The 18,731-nt window shown below is 37.4% G+C and overlaps 1 protein-coding gene across 1 annotated transcript in view; it reads left to right on the forward strand.

The window, feature by feature from the left end:
* Positions 1 to 18,372, forward strand: part of SLC2A9 (solute carrier family 2 member 9) — an 86,067-nt gene extending 67,695 nt beyond the window's left edge. Inside the window, exons 11-12 of the mRNA XM_042871686.1 lie at positions 4,480 to 4,607; positions 15,006 to 18,372. Coding sequence (XP_042727620.1) covers positions 4,480 to 4,607; positions 15,006 to 15,263 — 386 coding nt within the window. The 3' untranslated portion in view covers positions 15,264 to 18,372. The remainder of the gene's footprint in view (positions 1 to 4,479; positions 4,608 to 15,005) is intronic.
* Positions 18,373 to 18,731: the final 359 nt, after the last annotated feature.

Below are 18,731 nucleotides of genomic sequence, written 5' to 3' on the forward strand. Positions count from 1 at the left end.
ATATAACTAGGACCAAGTACCAGTTAGGTGCTGCATAGAGACAAAATTAGGATCTTTGTATTTCCTTCAGTTTTCACATTTTCTGTGTTTAGACTTTTGTGCTGAAACAAATAACTCTTGCTAATCAGTATTTTTTTGTAACTGCAGTCGATATGTCCATTTAATATTTTGAAAGGAAAGCGTATTGATACTCATGCAAATGTAAATATATATTTGAAAATCTCTAGCTGGTACAGCAAGAATATTATTTCTGTTCTATCATTCCAGTTTCATATGCAATAGTCTATTTGGTTGAGACTCTGGATGTTTGCCATCAAGTGGCATTGAATCTATGTGTAACTGCACTAATTATGGAAGAAAATGAGTAAAATGCACAGATATAAGTGTTTTGGTGCATATCAAATTCTGTCATATAGGCTTAGTATAATTTCATTAAGCAGATCATTGGTATACAAGGCTTGCAATAGCAATGTGCAATTTCCAATAGAAGTACCATGTTAACAGGTGGAAAAATCTTTAGTGGCACTGTAATATGTCAAGAGCTTCTTCCATTATGTTCGCTGTAATGCTGAAAACAGGAATGTATAAGAAATGAATTGCTGTAAGTATCGTGGTCAATGCATTACTCCTCTAAGTTAATGTTGAGAACCTATTTTGCTGAAGTTTTACGGGAAGTCATAATATATGTTTTCATTTTTTGATCAGTGCTAAAATAATGCTGTTCCACTGAAAAATGCTTGGAAATTCTCCTAATGGAAACACTATTTCCAGATTCATCACCCATGAGGAAGAATACCATTTAGCTTTATGATGAAGCCATTTAACCAAATTTAAGCTTATGAGGCTGCAACACTCATGACAAAACATTTAAAGACTGTTTCAAAAAGACAGTGGATTGGTTAGCCTGCTTTTGGCTCTGGTTTCCAAGCAACCATTGAACAGCAGCCAGCACGGATCAATTAATTCATTGGGTATCTTACACTGAAACTAACTGTAAGGAGCGGTTGGTAAGATGACATATTGTTGTGATGACTAAATCACTCAAAAAACAGTGTGGAAAATCCTGAGATTCTGTAAAGATAGAGAATGAGGATCAAACCTGCATCAGAGACAGTAGTGACACATTCTACAAAATGGCTTGACCAGTTTAAAGCATATTGCAGCTTTCTTCCAAGTCACGCGCTTGAATTTTTTTCTCAAAGAGAAAAAGGGGAAAAAAGATCTTTGAGTAGCTCTGCACCTTGAAATGGCTGGTGAAGGGTGGATGCTTGGGGTTATGAATTTAGCTGATTTCAGGTGCCTTCACTGTTGGCGTCTTAAGGATTTACATTTTTCCTTCAGCTTATCATAATTTCTCTATTCATTTCACTCCACTAAGGAGTGAAATGGTTCTTGGTAGGCTTTCATATCCCCTGCTCTACATCCTAGTAAGGTCAAGTTTCTGCTCTTCCTGGCATGTAGCAATATACAACTATGATCTACTTTCATCCACTTTTTCATTTGTCTTTAGGCCTGTCCTGTTTTTCAGTTAATTCACCAATTACTTTTCAGGCTCCTTGATTTTTTCATATATTTCTCTTAAGTCATCCTTCTATATAACCTGGCTTTCTCTGCTTTGTGATGCTGTGGAATTCTTGTCTATGCCATGAGAAAATCTGAGGATTTGCTCTGCCTGAGGGTTTGTGCACCTTTCCTCTTTTTATGCTGTAGACATTTGAGAGCTCCAAGGAACTGCTAAATTATTATTATTTTTTTTTTTTAGACTTTTCAATATGCTGTTTTTACCATCACGAGATTAATTGATTAATTTTCAAATTAGATTGAAGAGCTTTTGTGATAAGCAGGACTAATAATAATCTGCAGTGATTATTAATATGTATCCAAATACTACTATCTGAATTTCAAGGAACCTTTTTTTACTAACAATGCTTATGCATTTTTATTTCCACAACATTTATTCTTTCTGATATGTTTCTGTCCTGAACTTTTTTTTTTTTTTTTTTTTTCATTTTTGCCTCTGGCTTTTTTCCTCTCTTGTACAATGTGTATTTTCTCAAATGGATCCAGAACAGCATTTTTATTATACTGACAAGAACGGTAACACCTCTGGAGACTATCCTACAGCAAAGGCACGCCAGAATAAATGATCATAAATGAATAACTTCCATGGTTTCTATGTATCCAGTCATTCAGTTCTTCACTGTGAGAGGCAGGTGCACTGGCAAACCACTCCCTCGTGTGACATTTGAGACCTAAACCAGGTACTGGCAGGACAGATGTGATTGTTATTTTGCCTGCCATAGTATAGGATTTGAACCCCAATCACAAGTACATGACAAAATAGGCGCTGTAAACCACAGAGGACTGATACATCATTTCAGTGAGTTATGCCTGTTTGGATATTTGTTCTACACAGTCAAAGTACTATTGGCAGTGGTCACTTTTTTGGTTGAAGAATTTGGATACCACTTGTGACTTGTGGAAAGACTTTTAAACTGGGGCACAGATGACCCAAACACTTAGTGTTTCTGTTTCCTATGTATAAAATAGGAATAAATATTTATTTGCTCTGTACTTCTGTATGTGTAATTTATACTGACAGTCTTTGGAACAAAAAGTTGAGTTTGCTACAGTTGTAAAGATATTCTCACAAAAAGTCAAAGTTGATGATGGGGCGCTGCCTATACTGTATAATCTAACTTTTTTCTGCATTACTTTGCCTTCCTTTTATGCACATGATCATGGTCTCTGAGTATGAAAGATCTGAAATGGAGGAATATCTGAGAATGTGTCAACTGCATATCCTGTTCTGTATTTACAAGTCACTATCTGATACTTGATAGAACAGTTTCTAGTGCACATGTTTAAGTGCAGTGGCTCTGAGCACAAGGGGCTTTATGACAATGCATCACCATACAGCACTTCCATGTGTTCACAGCTGTCCTTTGGGAAGGGAATATGCAGTCTGAATTCAAAGAGTAGAACAAAAAATAAGCACACAGATGAAACAAAAGCATGTAAGAGGAAGATCCAGTGTGTGTACAAAGTCTTCTATAATGTTTTCACCTTAAATTATGTGTATTTTGGAAAGAGGATTGTCATAGGAGTTTTTGAGAGAAAATGTGTCCTGATCAACCCAATTTTCCTGAAATTCACCTGATTTTGATTGTTCATATTAGCTAGTTAAAATGCCTAAAACAGCTAAAGGAATTACATAAGGGATGAGCAATGGATCTTAGAGGACAGATTCTTTAACAGGGTCTGTGGTGACAGAACAAGGGGAAATGGTTTCAAACTCTAAGAGAGGAGATTTAGGTTAGGTATAAGGAGAAGATATTTGACAATGAGGGTGGTGAGGCACTGGAGCAGGTTGCCTGGAGAGATGTGGTTGATGCCCCATCCCTGGAGACTTTGAAAGCGAGGCAGGATAAAGCCCTGGTGGCCTAATCTGGCTGCGATGTCCCTGTTCATTGCAGGGGAGTCAAACTACATGGCCTTCAGAGGTCCCTTCCAACTCTAAGGATTCTATGATCTTGCCTGATAAGCTAAGTGGTAATGCAGAAAATGAGGCATAATAACAAAGGCAGACATGAGTTTCTTGAGTTAGGAATTGGTAGCAACAGATTATTGAAAACATGACTAATGTAATGAGATTAACATTTTTTCCAAACTGCTACAAAATAATCCTGCAAGCAGACGTGTCTAATTAACTGTAATAAGTATCCACTTAGCAATTAGAATTCATGTTTTATTCTATGAAAACAGTGATATTTCTATAGAAATATCCTACTAAAAATGAAAGAAACCAAAGAAAAATCAGGACTTTCAGCACTAGACAGCTGTTCCCCAAGGGTTATTGTCAGGCCAACAACATGCCAGTGCTGTACAAAATAGCCCACTGTCTAAGTGGAAGGAAACACGAGTGACAAATGTACTATTCTGCAGAGCTTGGTATTATGGAGGTCAGAGTCCTTGGGTGATGGGAAGAATAGACCTTGCCAGAAGTGCCAACTAGTAAACGTGTTAAATAAACATCAATGAAAAATGTGCCTACAGAGCAGCAAATGCTTTGCTTTTTTATTACTAAAATTAAGTGGGCAATAACTATCCAAAAATATTATTTAATCTCTTCAGAGCCATCTTTCTAGTTTTTAATGCCTAAAAGTATTTTGGAATATTTCTCAAATTTCAGAATTTCAAGCATTTTAGTAGAAATGGTGATTCTTGTTCTAATAACCAGCTCATCACGTGGCACTCTGGAAGTTGTGTGAATTCTCCGTTTCCTGTCACTAAGATGCAGTGGCATTAAACAACAAAACGTCACATTCCTCTAAAATATGGTTTTGATAAATCGTATTATCCGCTCAAAAATGCTTGCTGATGAAATGTGCAACACAAAGTGTGTTTGCCTCTGTTATTAAAGAAAGCGTTGGCAGAGGACATTTACTAAAACCACCACCTTCTTGGACCCTGTTCCAGGTGGGATCCCGTTTGTCCTCACAGGAGAGTTTTTCCAGCAGTCTCAGAGGCCGGCTGCATTCATGGTAGCTGGGACAGTCAACTGGCTCTGCAACTTTGCAGTCGGACTGCTCTTCCCTTTCATTCAGGTACTTAACATGCTTGATCTTTGATGCGCTATAGTTCTTATGATATAAGTAATTTTCTGGTAATAGTAAATGTCTTTTCATTGAAGTGAATGAAATTCCTACTATGTTTATGATGCATTTTAATTGTGCTACCCATGTATCATCTGAATGTCTCAGGAAAAATTGTCCTCTGAAAAAATTAATAGCAGTATAGCAGTGAACAACCCTAAATGGCAAATTACCAACAGGAGTACTGTAGCAGTGCAATCTGATGTGATGGCTGTGTCCATAAGTCACACCGTCCTTGTCATCTGCAGCCATAATGATCCATCTTCAGCTTTATTGTATGCTTTGAGAATTCTTATTTGGTGAATAGTCTCATTGGTGAATAAATACAAAGAAGGTGTTACTGCTGTGTGTGACTTCTTAAAACTGAAAATTATATGATGCATTGTTATATGCAGTACTGTGCACCAGTATTTGCAGATATTGTAAAATTATTTCTTACTCTAAGCCTGTGTAAGGTAACTATCATTTGAGAGTGAAACTGCTTTAATTAAGTAGTTCTGTTTGGAATTATCTGTCTGAAAGAATTTATGGGAGAACTTGAAAGAATTATAAAATCTGCCCCTTGGTCTACATTTGACACAATTTAAAATTTCTTTTAAGAGGAAAATGGCTTTAATCATTTTGATGACTTGGATCACCTTCAAAAGTTAACATGAGTATAAATGCTGTCATCCTTCCAAACTGTGCTACTGTTAACATTAACTTCAGTTCCACCGCTCTGAGCTGTAAGCGTTTAGGTTTGTTTTAATGCTTAGTGAAATCTGTGAGTATTCTCCACCAGTTTTTTTTAGCTCAGACAAAGGAGCTGGTTCAGACTTCTCAGGTGTGATATTCAAAAGCAGGTAGAGTTGTCATTAATTTCCCATTGAGGTCATTGGAACATCTACCAAATTCAGCAAAGAAACAATTAGACAAATCTGACGTGTTTTTGAAAACTTCACCTTAGTCATCAGCATCAGCATGAATTCACTCAGCTCAGGATTCTCCCTCTAATGTAACCTTTTTGTTCTGCAAACCCCCTCAACAGGTCTTATATTTAAAAAGGATCTCAGTAAATACAAATATAAAGGCAAACTGCATTTTCTGTTTCTTTCACATGCACGTTAATGCTTTGTGAGTGTTTCAGTATGCATCCATACGAAGTTTGCTATTGCCTTGGGAAATCTACGATTTTGCATCATAAAAAATTCCCTTTATGTGTTTACGGGATTACCAGTTTAGTTTTAATGAATAAAATTATGTTTCCATATTACAGAGATTTTGGCTTTTAAAAAGTAATTTAAAAAAAACGCCTAAAGATGTTCACATCTTCACACATCTGTGTGCCTGGCTTTCCATGATTTTATTGATGTTGAAGCCTCCTTAAGAGGAAGTGTCTCATTAATTGTACACAGCAAGTGGCTCAGAAGGCTCTTTTCAGCTTTTTTTTTCTTGTGTGTGTGTGTTTTACATCAGTAGCCACTGCTGTAGTTTATGGTGGCAAAATCCCAAATCCAAAGCAGTGAGCTGACAGCACCAATTGCTCTTTCCCTGCAAATTATGAGGGAATCATAGGAATAACATAATGATGCTTTGAGTTGCATAATCTTGAAAAATGGAGAGAATTAGAAGAGAAAACAGGAAACATGGCGATTATGTGAAAGAAAGCAAAACTAAAATGATTCCACCTGGAAAAAAAATGTGAGGTAGGAAAGACTGACTGTGAATGATAGAAGACAGAGAAAAGATCGGTTATTTTCTTTATGTCAAAAGGATTAGAAGGTGTTAAACTTCTCTGACTTATCAAAGGAAACTCTATGAATTTCATAACAACTTGAGCAGGAAAATTTGAGGGATCTCTAACCTGAAGGCTTTCAAGGTTATATTAGTCATCCTTCTGCAAGCTCATTGCTGCTTAATATATTCTCTCTTTTATGGATAATAAAAGGAAACAGATCATTTTCCCTGTGGCAGTAGTGATTCATTGCAAAAAAAAAAAAACCAAAAAAACAAAAAACAACCACCGACAAACCTGACCAGAGGAAGTCGTGCATTCCTTTTTGTCTTTAACTACCAGCATTCAAACTGACTGATTGACTTTTGCATCTCTATTTTCTAATTGCACTGGTGTGTGTTTCGTGTTTGCAATTCTGAATTATCACTGAAGGTTTGATGTCACTCTCAAATTTATCAGTTAGTTATACAGTGATAAATATAAAATTGCATCTACTTCTGTATTAAATTTAACTGGTTTCACCCTCCACCTATCGGATGCTTTGTTGCAAATTGTTTAATCTGCTGAACAGAAGAGAGTGAAGGTTTTGATAGGTATTTAACTGTTGACTGACAAGCACAAGTAAATGTATTTCAGGTGTTGGCATTTCCGTAAGTTCTTCACGAGCCATAAAGAGCTCATCCTTCTGTGTGATATTTATTCCAGTCCTTGAGTTAATGAATAACTTCTTAAACAGAGGAGTGATGGATGGTTAAATAATGTAATACAAACATGCTTGCCCATGAGTCTCCTGCTCTCTTTCTCACTGGTACATCTGTAAACAGAAACTATTTCCCAGACACTCAGATGAATAAAACCCAACTCTTCTACACACACAGGTAGATACAGGCACAAACCTATTAATGTAACCAGACTCAAAATTATTACTTGTGGGCATTTTTGGCATCACCTCTCTAAATCTGCAGTTCTACTTTATGCTGCTGGATAGAAAATCTGAGACCTTTCCTGACTTCTCTCGAGACTGTTATTCAAGAATATGTTGTAAAGAGTGAGTGATAGCTGGTAGGAATAGCTATGCTAAGGAGGTCTGGACAGTGAAGGACAGGGCAACATAGTAAACAAGAAATACGAGTGTTTATGTGTGTGGAAATAGATGCGATGGGCTGAAGCTAGCAGATGGGACAACAAACCACAGCAGAAGAAAAATGCTTGAAAAGCTCTGGTGGTGTTCAGCAAGTGTTCAGCTGTTAGTCTTCACAAATGATTGCAGTAGCAGCCTTCTGTACCAAGATAGGTCAGCAGGATATTAAATCACATGTTATCTAGTGTTGTTTTTCTAAAGCATTGTAAAAATACAAAGAATTACTAAGAATTAGCAGTTAATTTTAGGACTGACTATGCTCTTTTCATAATATTCTGATGCATTCTTATTTCATTTTTCAGTTTCTTCTCTTAGAATGTTATGGGGCATTTAAAGACTACATGGAAAGCAATATTCTGCTGCAGAAGTTTTCTGTCATAATAATTTCCCATTTTAGAAGGAAGACTGCAGAGTCTCTTTTTTAAGGTGCTAAGGTCATGGCGTATATGGAGTGCTTATTCAAAAGATACTTATTAAAATATCTCTGTATATTTTATTGAAATTGGAATCTTTCAATGGATATACTAATTTACACTGTAGAACACACTTTCCTTTCCCAGTAACGCAGTGGAAACAGAAGTAAGCCAGAGAGGAATGAAACAAAACAGTCATTTTTATCTGCCATAAATGTACTTGATGTTTCCTACTTGATTCTTTTAATACCCCATGCTAACTGCTTTGTAATATGTATGTTAAAGGACTAAAGATAAGAAGATGGGGGAAGAGGAGTTACCAGGGATCACAGAGGAGTATTCAGATGTGCTTACAGGTCCACTAGGTGCAAAGATGACTGCTCCTCAGTTGTGTTTGGCTTTTGCCTGTGGTACTGTGAGGTTGCGTGCCTACAGCAAGGAAAGATAGAGTTTGAAATATTTAGAAATGCTGGGGAAGCAACTGATGGAGGTCTTCAAATCTCTTCACATGGTTGTACTAGAAAATGATGTAGATCCCTGTCTAAATGACAAAGAAGAACTTTGCTGCTGCTGCAGCTGCTTAGAAAAAAGAAAGAGAACTTGAATGGGATTCATTTATCATCTTTCCATCTTTCCAGGCCTATGCACAGTCCTTGAGGACTGCGGTGATTTTTCCCCTTTTACTTCTGCCCCAAGAGAAGCTTGCATTGTCTCAAAATAGGTAACATTTCTCATTCTCTTGCAGCATTTTTGCAGCAACTCTGCGGCAATACTTCTACAAGCTGCATGGTGTTCTGCAGCCATTTGATTGAGCAATAGCATAGAATATCTCATTTTTGCAGGGGCTAATAAAATCACTGTGCAGTTTGAGTGTTTTTCTGGTTATAAAAAACATTGTTTTTACAAAGTCATAATATTTGTATTTATCTACCATCATGTACTTTTTTTTGTGCTGTTTCTTTGTAACTGTAGATTGAGGCACGTTGATAAGCAAATATATATTGTGTTGTAGATCTGAGAGATGAACGCTCACAACTTATCAAAGGCTTGCATATAAGTCTTAAGTTATGGTTGAGTGCTTATACTTCAGGTTGGGGAAACAAGCAACTGTCAGATACTGTCAGAAACAACCTCTGCAGCTCCTTTCTGGCTCACTGGCAATGGAAAGGGCTGTGCTTTTTTACTGTGGATAAGTCACTAGATGTGGGGCAGGCTTCAATAATAAATGAAAAACTGATCATCTGGTGTAGGAGGTCAGGACTGGTGCTTCAGATACTGATGCTGAAAGGCAGAGGCAACTACTGAGGTGACAAGAGTAAAGCAGATGGCAGTGTGGAAGGTCATATTCCTGAAATAGTGAAAGTTTTTACTAGATGGCTTTTTAAGCACAGGACTCAAAGACAATACTGTTTAAATTTTCATATGTATTCTTCATATGTAAGCTTTTTACTTATTATATTAGAAAAGAGAGATCTGAAAGAGGCAAAGTACAAATTATCACTAGCTTGAGACTGAGTAAACTTCAACTTTATTTTATTTTTACATTGAACCCAGTGTCTTGAAAAAATATCATGGTTGATATGTGATCCAGATGGTGCTCAGTGTAATATGGAGTAGTGCTGTCACACAGCTTGTTCACATTGCTTTCTACTGTGATACAAAGACTTATGTCTGTGCTTATTTTCCCCCTTTCAGAAGCTAATTTAAGTAATGCTTAATACAGAAGTAATACTGGTGAATTCTTACTGGAGGCTCTTCTGAACTTGTGCTCTTTTTCTTCCTTATTTTTACACTTGAGATTTCTATTCATTCATCTAGAAAGATTTTCCTAACTGTGTAATAATTTATATTGACTTTTTCTGTTAAGAAGTACAAAAATTTCAATAACAAATGTATGCACAGGTAAGTCTATATGCAGGTTCTCTGTCAAGTTATTTTAAGCTGTTTTATATTTGACATGCAAACTACAGTGTATGTATCTATGGGGAAGAGGCTGAAGTACCCCTCAAAGACAAGAAAATGAAATGTAGGCTATCAGGAGGTTAATGAGAAAAAAAATGCTCATAATTAGAAGCAAGCTGCTGCAAGCATAGAATACAAAGATCTGTTATCTTTATGAGGAGGTAATAAATGTATGAGAGTTTGGGATGAAATTGAAGTACATGACTTTGAAAACTGCTCTATTTTTTACTTAATGAAATACATTTCATGTAGGAGCTCTGTCATTCTTCATTGTCCTGCACCTGCAGTGGAACTTTAAATTATGTCTGAATCTCAAGGACAAGGGGTAAAGGACACAAATTCTCTCATCCATTTGCTTTCATTCAAACATGAATTTGAACAAGAGCAAGTAAAGCCAAACATCCACATGAATAACTGTTTTGCTGGCAACTTTTTTAGTAAGGCATCAAATCATTACTTTTGATATCATTACCTCAAATATCCAATTTGACTGCTACTGATTCTAATCTTCATGGTAACCACCAAATGCAAGCATCCATTGCCAGTGCCAAACATGCAGTGACATTTCAAGTTGAGAATTTAGTGACTGGGAAGGTAAAGGGGTTTGTTTGCCTTCCACTTAAAGTTTTGATGGTACTGAAGGAATCTCTCCTGCTTTTTTCAGCCTAGCAATTGAATTTTTAGGGCAGATATTATGTGTGTTTTCTTGAATTGCCCCCACTCTGCTATACTGAAAATTATTTTGTGATTGATGACACTATTATGAAATGCAAAAGCAAATAAGAAAGCAAAAATGGAGAACAGGAAGTGCCTATGTAAGACTCAGCAGCAATTGATGGAGAAATCAGGCAGAGTGCATAAATAAAAACTCAAATGGAAATTGAGAGACATTGTGTAGATACACATTTGTTTGTTTCTGGATTATGTTTCCAAGACTAGTGAAAGACTATAAAGGTAGTTCAGTAGGAAGGAATCACATTGGTATCATATTTGGAAAGAAAATCTGACATTTGCTGGGAGTCAGAACTTCTATTTTAAAAATGTTTGTTTGGTAAACTTGCTAAATCTGATTCATTTGTGGTAAATTTGTTCATTTGTGCATTTCTTTTCTGCATATGCTCAGGAATGTAAATTTTCCAAATTTCAGTGTAGCAGTTGTGCCTAGAAATTGATTTTTACTATAAAGTGAGTTAAATCAGTAAATAGCTATCTATTGCCTGAGGAGCAAATCTGGGGGAGTTTCTTTTGGGTTGCTTGTTGGTTTGTTTGTTTTATGAATCCTAGAGATCTTACAATTTTAATTCTAGGATTTCCATTTGCTTGTGTTTACTTTTTAGCTTGGGGGAAAAAAAAAAAAAAAAGCTCTTTTGTTCATCCATTCTGAGCATTTGAAGTCACAGTGGTAAAAATTAAGTGTTCTTTACCATTATGTTTAAAGAGAGACTGGGGAGAGATTGTTTAAGGAGAGACTGGGCCTATACATTTTGCATAATGCCAATAGCAGCCCTGTACAGTCTGAGAATATGTTAAACTTTATGTTTAAAAAGATGTTGCTGTGCTGCACTGCCTTATTCATACACCTCAAATACAGAGCTACAAGCCACTGTCTGAGTCAGGTCTGATTTGCCGTGCTGGGGATCTGATTTGGCAGAATTGTTTAAGTGCTTTGACGTTAACCCCTTTTTGTGGTAATCAAATGCATGTCTTAAATGAATAGTTTCCTGATTTCCCACTTTTCAGAGAATACAGAGCCTTGATCAGCTGCAGAAATATAAAGAGGATAAAAAAATGAGTAATTCAGGATTCAAGTGGCAGGACATTTATAGAAACATTGAGTTTAAATAGCCTCCTTAGAAAGCAGTACAAAAATGGAAGGTGATGAGTTTAAAAGTTTGTTCTTAACTTTAAAATATCTTGGGCATCCTTGAAAAATTCACTCTAAGTCAACTTTGAAGAAGATTTAGTAGCCTACTGACTATCTAGGAATACCCAAGGTGCTCTCTTCAAGAGATGGCAGCCAAAATCTGGTCTGCGACTCTCATACCCTCTGCTGGGAGCCCAGGAAGGCAGACTTCCATAACCCATGGAAATCATGGTCCTTCAAGGACATTTGTGTATCTGACCTTGACTCTGAATGAATAACTATGAGCCTCAAGAGCCTTCAAAAGATGGGGCCCTGGTTATTCAGGAAAACACCTGAAATATTTGGTAACTTTGAACATCTGATGTTCATGCAAGAGGATACAATGAAGAAACAATGGAAAACAGATGGAAATACATGCTTCTATTCCATGTAATTAGTGAAATAATGTTCAAAAGTATAGAAAAATATTTAGCTTTTCAAATTTTATCATGTGTGTTATCATTAGTCATATGTCATTAAGAATGCACATATCAGTAGGGGATCTTGAGGCCCAATGGGCTAAGAGCACAGAATTGCAGAGTATCTGTACTTTGCATGGCCCCAAAGGCCTTCATTGAAATTCTTCCTCAGTTTTTTATTCCCATTCCAGCCCAACAGACTTCCCTCTCAGAATGAGTGTGCAGTAACTCAGTGCTCACACTCTTCCCAGTGCACTACCCTACCTTCAGCATCTCTTGACGGGAACATCAGATATACTCATCCATCCATTGATTCCTCCCTCTGGCACCAATCAATTCAGAATACATCAGAAAAAGATAAAAATGAATTAAAAATCTAGGCTGAGCTGTATCCCTTTCATACCCCATTAAAGGTTTCTTCTGAGTTAGGATTCAAGATTTGATATTTACCTTCTGCTTTATCCTGCACTTCTGTCCAAAATTCCTTTATCAGTGTGCAGTGCAGATAGATTTTATGCTTATAATGGGTAATGTAATTTATATTCTTCTGTTGCAGACATGGATTCAGAAGATATTAGCTGAACTCTGAGATACAAAGGCTTGTGAACATGTTTGTGTTTTCTCTGTGTGTAAAATGATAACCTGCTTTAAAGAAATATTATGACTGAACGCTAGCTGATGAGAGAAGTTACAATCATTTTGTGATTGCCCTGTGGTGCTCCTCTCCAGGAATTAGGGCTCCATCCTGCTTCACATGAAGAGTGCAAAGTAATGGTCTCTTGCTACAGAACTCATTTGCAGGATTTATAAGAAAAAATACTTTTTATCTTGTTCTCTGTGAAATTTCATCTGGAGGCCTTTGGGGGCTATATGTAAAAGGAAAAGCAGAAATTAAGGACAGCAAGTTTATTACCAGTAATCGTAAACATATTATGTAAAATAATTGCAAATGAATCGTGAAGTAATGACAGTGTTCAGTGCAATTAGAAAAGGTTTCAGCACAAATCAAAGAAGTTAATAAACACTAATTCAAATAATGGTCAGCAAAGAAATAATCAGGAGTGACAAAGTTGGGAGAAACCTGTGTCAGCATTACCAAGATGCACAGTGAACTGGTGGTCAGGCTAAGTAAAACTGGACATTAATGGTTTATTTGCATCAAGGAGAAAGTCTAGTTCAATGAACATCTTAAAATGGGAAAAACGTAATTCTAGATTGGAATCGTACCATTGCAGTGAACAGTAATTACACATGCAGAGAAGCCAGATGCAAAATTTGGATTTTTTTAACATGACAGAATGAGTTATGAGGCACTGTGAAGTTATTTTTTCCTGTCTACTGAATTCATTTGCTTTTGCCTCTGTACAAGCTTGAAAGCCATATCAGTTTCCTTTCCAGAATATTTTTCCTCCTCATCATCCGTGCTCATTGGCTTGTGATTGTCAGGTTGTTCAGGAGTTTGTGCTTCTAAGATTTAACAAAAAATGTATCAGTGATTTCAAGAGTCCATAGGCAGTGTTTCAGAGGATGCACTTTTAAGCCTTTCCTATTACAGTCTGGAGCAGAGGGGCTGAACTAGGTAATGAATGATCCATGGAAAACATTGTGACCAGGCAGCCATGAAGCAGGAGAAGTTTATTTTTTTCTTCTTCATTCCACAACGTGACTTCATATTCTTCTTCCATGCTATATTTTATGTATGCTGAGCAAGTGAAACATAAAACCAGTGCCAGGAATTGCATAACCCCTTAGGATTCCTTACCTACCCTATAATATAGAAATGGTGGACATACAGCTTATAGAAAAGTTGGTGTTATGTCATGGTTTAGTGTTGTCATGATTATTTCATATACATATATTTAATGGCAATTGTAAATATGTCTGGGAATTCACAGCCACATGTTTTAACCAGTGTAGATTTCTCCATTCAAACACCTCATATTGAGTCTGAGACATTAATTTCTCCCCATGCTCACTATTCATGACCTCACCCAAGGCAGTGGAAAGAATGCCTTATTTGTGGATCTGGAGATACCACATTTTGTTAATTTTGCCCTTGCTAATTAAAGCAAGTAAAAATGTTCATTAGACATTTGCTTTAAGAGCTCAAAGACAACTATAGGGATCCTGGACCTTTGAATTTCTTCAGGAATTAGGGATAGTTCTTACACTCCTCTCTAGCAAGAAAGAAGTATATTTTATGGAATTTTTTCTTCTTGAAGCTCTTGTAACCTTGGAAATGATAGAAATGTCTGCCTTTTTTCTCCTTGTTTATTTTGCAAATCTCAGAGCTGTAACATCTGTGACGCAGCTGCCTCTGGCTATAACAGGTTTCTCGTCTGTCATGTACAGCTGCAAGATATCACAAAAGCATGACTTCTTTTTGTACCTAGAAATTGAGAGGTTGTATTCAGAGCAGCCTGGTGAAAAACCTGCCTTATCTCCAGCAGTACTGCACAAGTGCAAGGCTGGGTCAAGCTGTGCAGGCAGCAGAAGCCCTGCTTCCCCCTGCTGCTAGTGCACACCAGACCCAACCTGGTGCCTTCCAGCACCTCTGCCTGCAGCCTGTTGCTCCGTCTTTGGGCCACTGGTGCTGGAAGAGCTGCAGATTCATGCATTTTTATGAACTTCTAAGGCTCTCTGACTTGCAGTGAATGCCAGCACTTACAGTACTTGCTTAAAAATTGCTCCACACCGCCCACTTGGACTTTCACTCCATTTCTGATGTTAATTTTCTTACGACTTTTTTTTGCCTTGATGCATGCAATGACCATATCTCACTTGTTTTCTGTTCACAGAGCGGTTTACAGAACTACTGCTTCCTCGTGTTTGCTGCCATCTGCTTTGCAGGAGCAACCTACCTGTTTTTTGTCCTGCCTGAAACTAAGAACAAGACATTGAGTGAGATCAGCCATGCATTTGCCAAAAGAAATAAAGTCTCCTTGGAAATGCAAGAAATGAACCATTACCCAGAAGATAGGAAATCAAGTGCTGAGCAAGAATCAAACTTCACTTCTTCAGTGGACAATGGGGAAACAAAACATGCAATTGTGTAAAACAGGGATGTTCTTTTGGTGTGGCTGGAGGGAAAATACGTTCTTTTCATTGAGTATGTTTATAGTAATTGTATTTTTAATGTGACAACATGAACTACTTCCTCCTCAAATATGTTTTAAAGTGAGTACAGGTGAACTCGTTAGCAGCTAGGGAGATGTAGGGGAACTTGGAGGCAGAGTAGCAGCAGCTGTTTAAATAAGAGCCAGAGTTTTCTTGGACACCTGCGAAGTAGTGGGGTGGAGGAATGTAGCATACTGGCAGTGGGGAGCAGTAGTTGGCCAGGCACTGTTGTGTGTTGATGGTGAGGTGTGTGTGCACCTGGCAGGAGATGAATGGGAAGGAGTGCTAGTAAGGATAGGGTTGCTAGGAATCAACACGAGCCAACCTGAAATGGGACCAGCTTTCCTTGCTCCCAGTTGGTAAGTCTACACATGAGAAGTGAGGAAAAAGAAGACAGGTGATGCTCCTCCAACCTTCCAGTCCTTCTCCAGCTATTTTGGCTTTTCTCTGCTTCTTATGAAGACCTCCCAGCTATTCGTGACTGGGAAGCTACAGGGCCTGATGGGTTTCTTTATCTGATCTGCAAATCATGATCTATGATTTTCTTATAGTTTCTGAGTTTGCTGGCACTGCATTTCTGTGAGATACATATACATATTTTTATAAGACTGTTTCTAGAATTTTTAGTATGAAAGGAAATCTAACCCTCATATTGAAGGGAAAGAACTTTGATAGTAGTTGTAGGGTGTAGCATTGAAAAGAAAACCAAATACCAAGTTTCCCAAGGGTGTTTTTTGTTGTTAATTTTTCTTTGGGTTTGGCTTTTTTTTTAATTATTCTCTGTTTGTGTAAAATGATAACCAATTCCTCTCTTTCAAGTTCCTTTTAAAACAAGTCTTAGGAGCCAAAATTTCTCTAAGACCCAATAAACACCATTTCTTAACACTCAAATTTCCAAAGGAACTTGGAAATCTATTTCTTATTTAGACATTAATTTGGGCTCAATTCTTAAGCTCTGGACCTTCTCCATGTTTATAAGCTTCTAAGCTACTTAATGCTCTTAAAACTGGACTTAAGATCTGTGTAATGTCATGATAGCAAGACTCAGCAGGTTGCCAAGTGGTAGGTGATCCATTGCCTTTCATTAGGATATTTTTAACAAACTCTTATTTCCAGTTTGTAATTATGATAATGGTTTTTCTTTTCTCTTTAAGTAACTTGGATGCTAAGGGTGTAAATAAGCAACTGAATAGCTGTAGTTTCATATGAAAAGTCAGTAAGTCTTAGTGCTGCTCTCAGTAAGGAGTATGGCACAAGAAGCAAGTGCAGCATTTAGGTAGAGCCAGCTGCTTCCGTAAGTTACATTTACTAATGTCCAAATTCATAAATTTGGGATTAAATATATATATATATATATACTCATATATATCCAAAATATAAATGTATATGACTATACATATATTCATATATAGAGCAAGAAATAAATGGATAATTGCTTTCTAGTATTTATTCTGTTCAGACTTCCCTGACTACTAAGCTGCTTATTGTTTTGTTTCATACTGTAAATTAAGATCAAAGATCCTGATAGCTATTACTTCTAAATGATGTATAGGGTATACTGTGATTTATTTATTTGTGATATATTTGCTGCACACACCGTAAGCATAGATTACCTAATAGGGCAATTTCACCACTGGGTAACAAAAGAAAATTGTTCTAAGACTTTATGCCTGGATTTATCCTATTTTATCAGGCTAGAGATTCAGCAACAAGTCAGACAGAAAAAAAAGATACACGTAAGGAAGAGAGTTACGACTGAAGATTCAGATTTATGATACTGGTGCTACTTTTAAGAAACTGAGTGTATCAGGGCTATACCAACTGATTATGAGATACAGAAGCTAATCAAATACTATGGAGAAAAATGAAGAAAGGTGTCTTCAATAACCCCTTCTAAAGTTGTATACCTAAGAAATGGATATGTCTTCTTTTGGTGGCTCTTATTGCCTACCCACGTGTTACGTGAGGCTTTCTAAGTGGTGGCTAGGTAAAAAATGAACTTGAAAGCTATCCCTACAGACCATTTCCAGAAGAAATTCTTCTACTGCCTGTAGAGCAAGACTGGCAAGTTCAGACCCTCTCATTCAGGTTGAAAATTATTTTGCAATTAGGGCTACTGACATGAAATGATGTGATCTTACTGAGATGAGGTGGCTGGACTAGAATCCATTATTATTGTCAAAATTAGAAAAATGTAGCACTCAGTGCTATTCATTGATGTGCATTACAGCAACATTATCAACAAATAATGCCTACCAGATAACTTCAATAAAATATCATGTTGGCCTAATAGAGCAGTTCAGTTGGGCTTCTGCAACAGGATAAAATTATCTTACTATTGTTTAAAGTTGCATCTGGAGCCCAGCTATAAACATGTTGACCAAAGGATGTTCAATAGAATTTCATATTGCAGCTCGGGGGATTGTGCATTATTAACAGTAGGGGTTGTGTCCCCCTTGCCTCTCTCTTGCCATAGCCCAGATAGACACACTCCATATGCACACTTTCTGCAGACGGTGACTGCAGACAAGGACAGCGGTTGCCTCTCCTCTGCCCTTTGCTCCAGCCCATGGCTCAGTTGGAAATCGTTCCATCCTCCTGATGTACTCTGGTGCAGGTGCTCTGCTTGCTGGCTAAGGAAGTGGCTGCTGTCTCCTCTGCCTGGGGCTGTGGAAGTTTCTGAGGAAGCTGCAGATGTGTGGGTATTGTGTAACTTCTCATCTCTCACCCTGAAGAGAGTTTTGTGTTGTTAAATTTGTTTGGTAATTATTATTTTTTTTATTTCCAATGTTATGCTGCTATAGCTTCTCCAGCAACAAGAGGACAACATAGAAAATATCACCAATGTTGTTTGGTTTTCTGGTTGAATGTGTCATGTCTGTGGCCATGTGTTTGTCAGTGGTGCTACGTGGAGCCAGGTTCAGTTTTCCAGTTTCAGGGAGATACCATTACTTGGTTTTTCTTTGTACAAGCATTGCTGGTGGGTTGTGTGTGCTTGATCAGCCATATCCACGCACAAAGACTGCAAAATAAATCTTTGCAATTAAATACGTGATGGAAGTTTTCTTCTGACTAAATCTGAATCTCCTCAGCTGTCCATGTTCAGCTCTCTGGACGTTCTGTATGTCCCAGTACAGGGCTGTTTGTCCCTTCATATGAATGACTCAGTTTGGACTCTGCCTTTGGCTAGTTGGAAGTTATGGGGAAGAAATATCAGCCCTGAAACTGCATATTTTATGGAGTATTACTTATATTCTGCTTCTCAAGACAGATTCCACACTTAATTCTTTCATATTTTCATTTGTGTAGGGAACCTGCTTTGGCAGGGGGGTTGGACTCGATGATTTCTGGAGATCCCTTCCAACCCCTACAATTCTGTGATTCTGTGATATGTTTATATTATTAGG

The sequence above is a fragment of the Lagopus leucura genome, unplaced genomic scaffold, assembly GCF_019238085.1.
Source record: "Lagopus leucura isolate 7727_CA_CO unplaced genomic scaffold, USGS_WTPT01 Super-Scaffold_100004, whole genome shotgun sequence".
In the NCBI taxonomy this organism is placed as follows: Eukaryota; Metazoa; Chordata; class Aves; order Galliformes; family Phasianidae; genus Lagopus; species Lagopus leucura.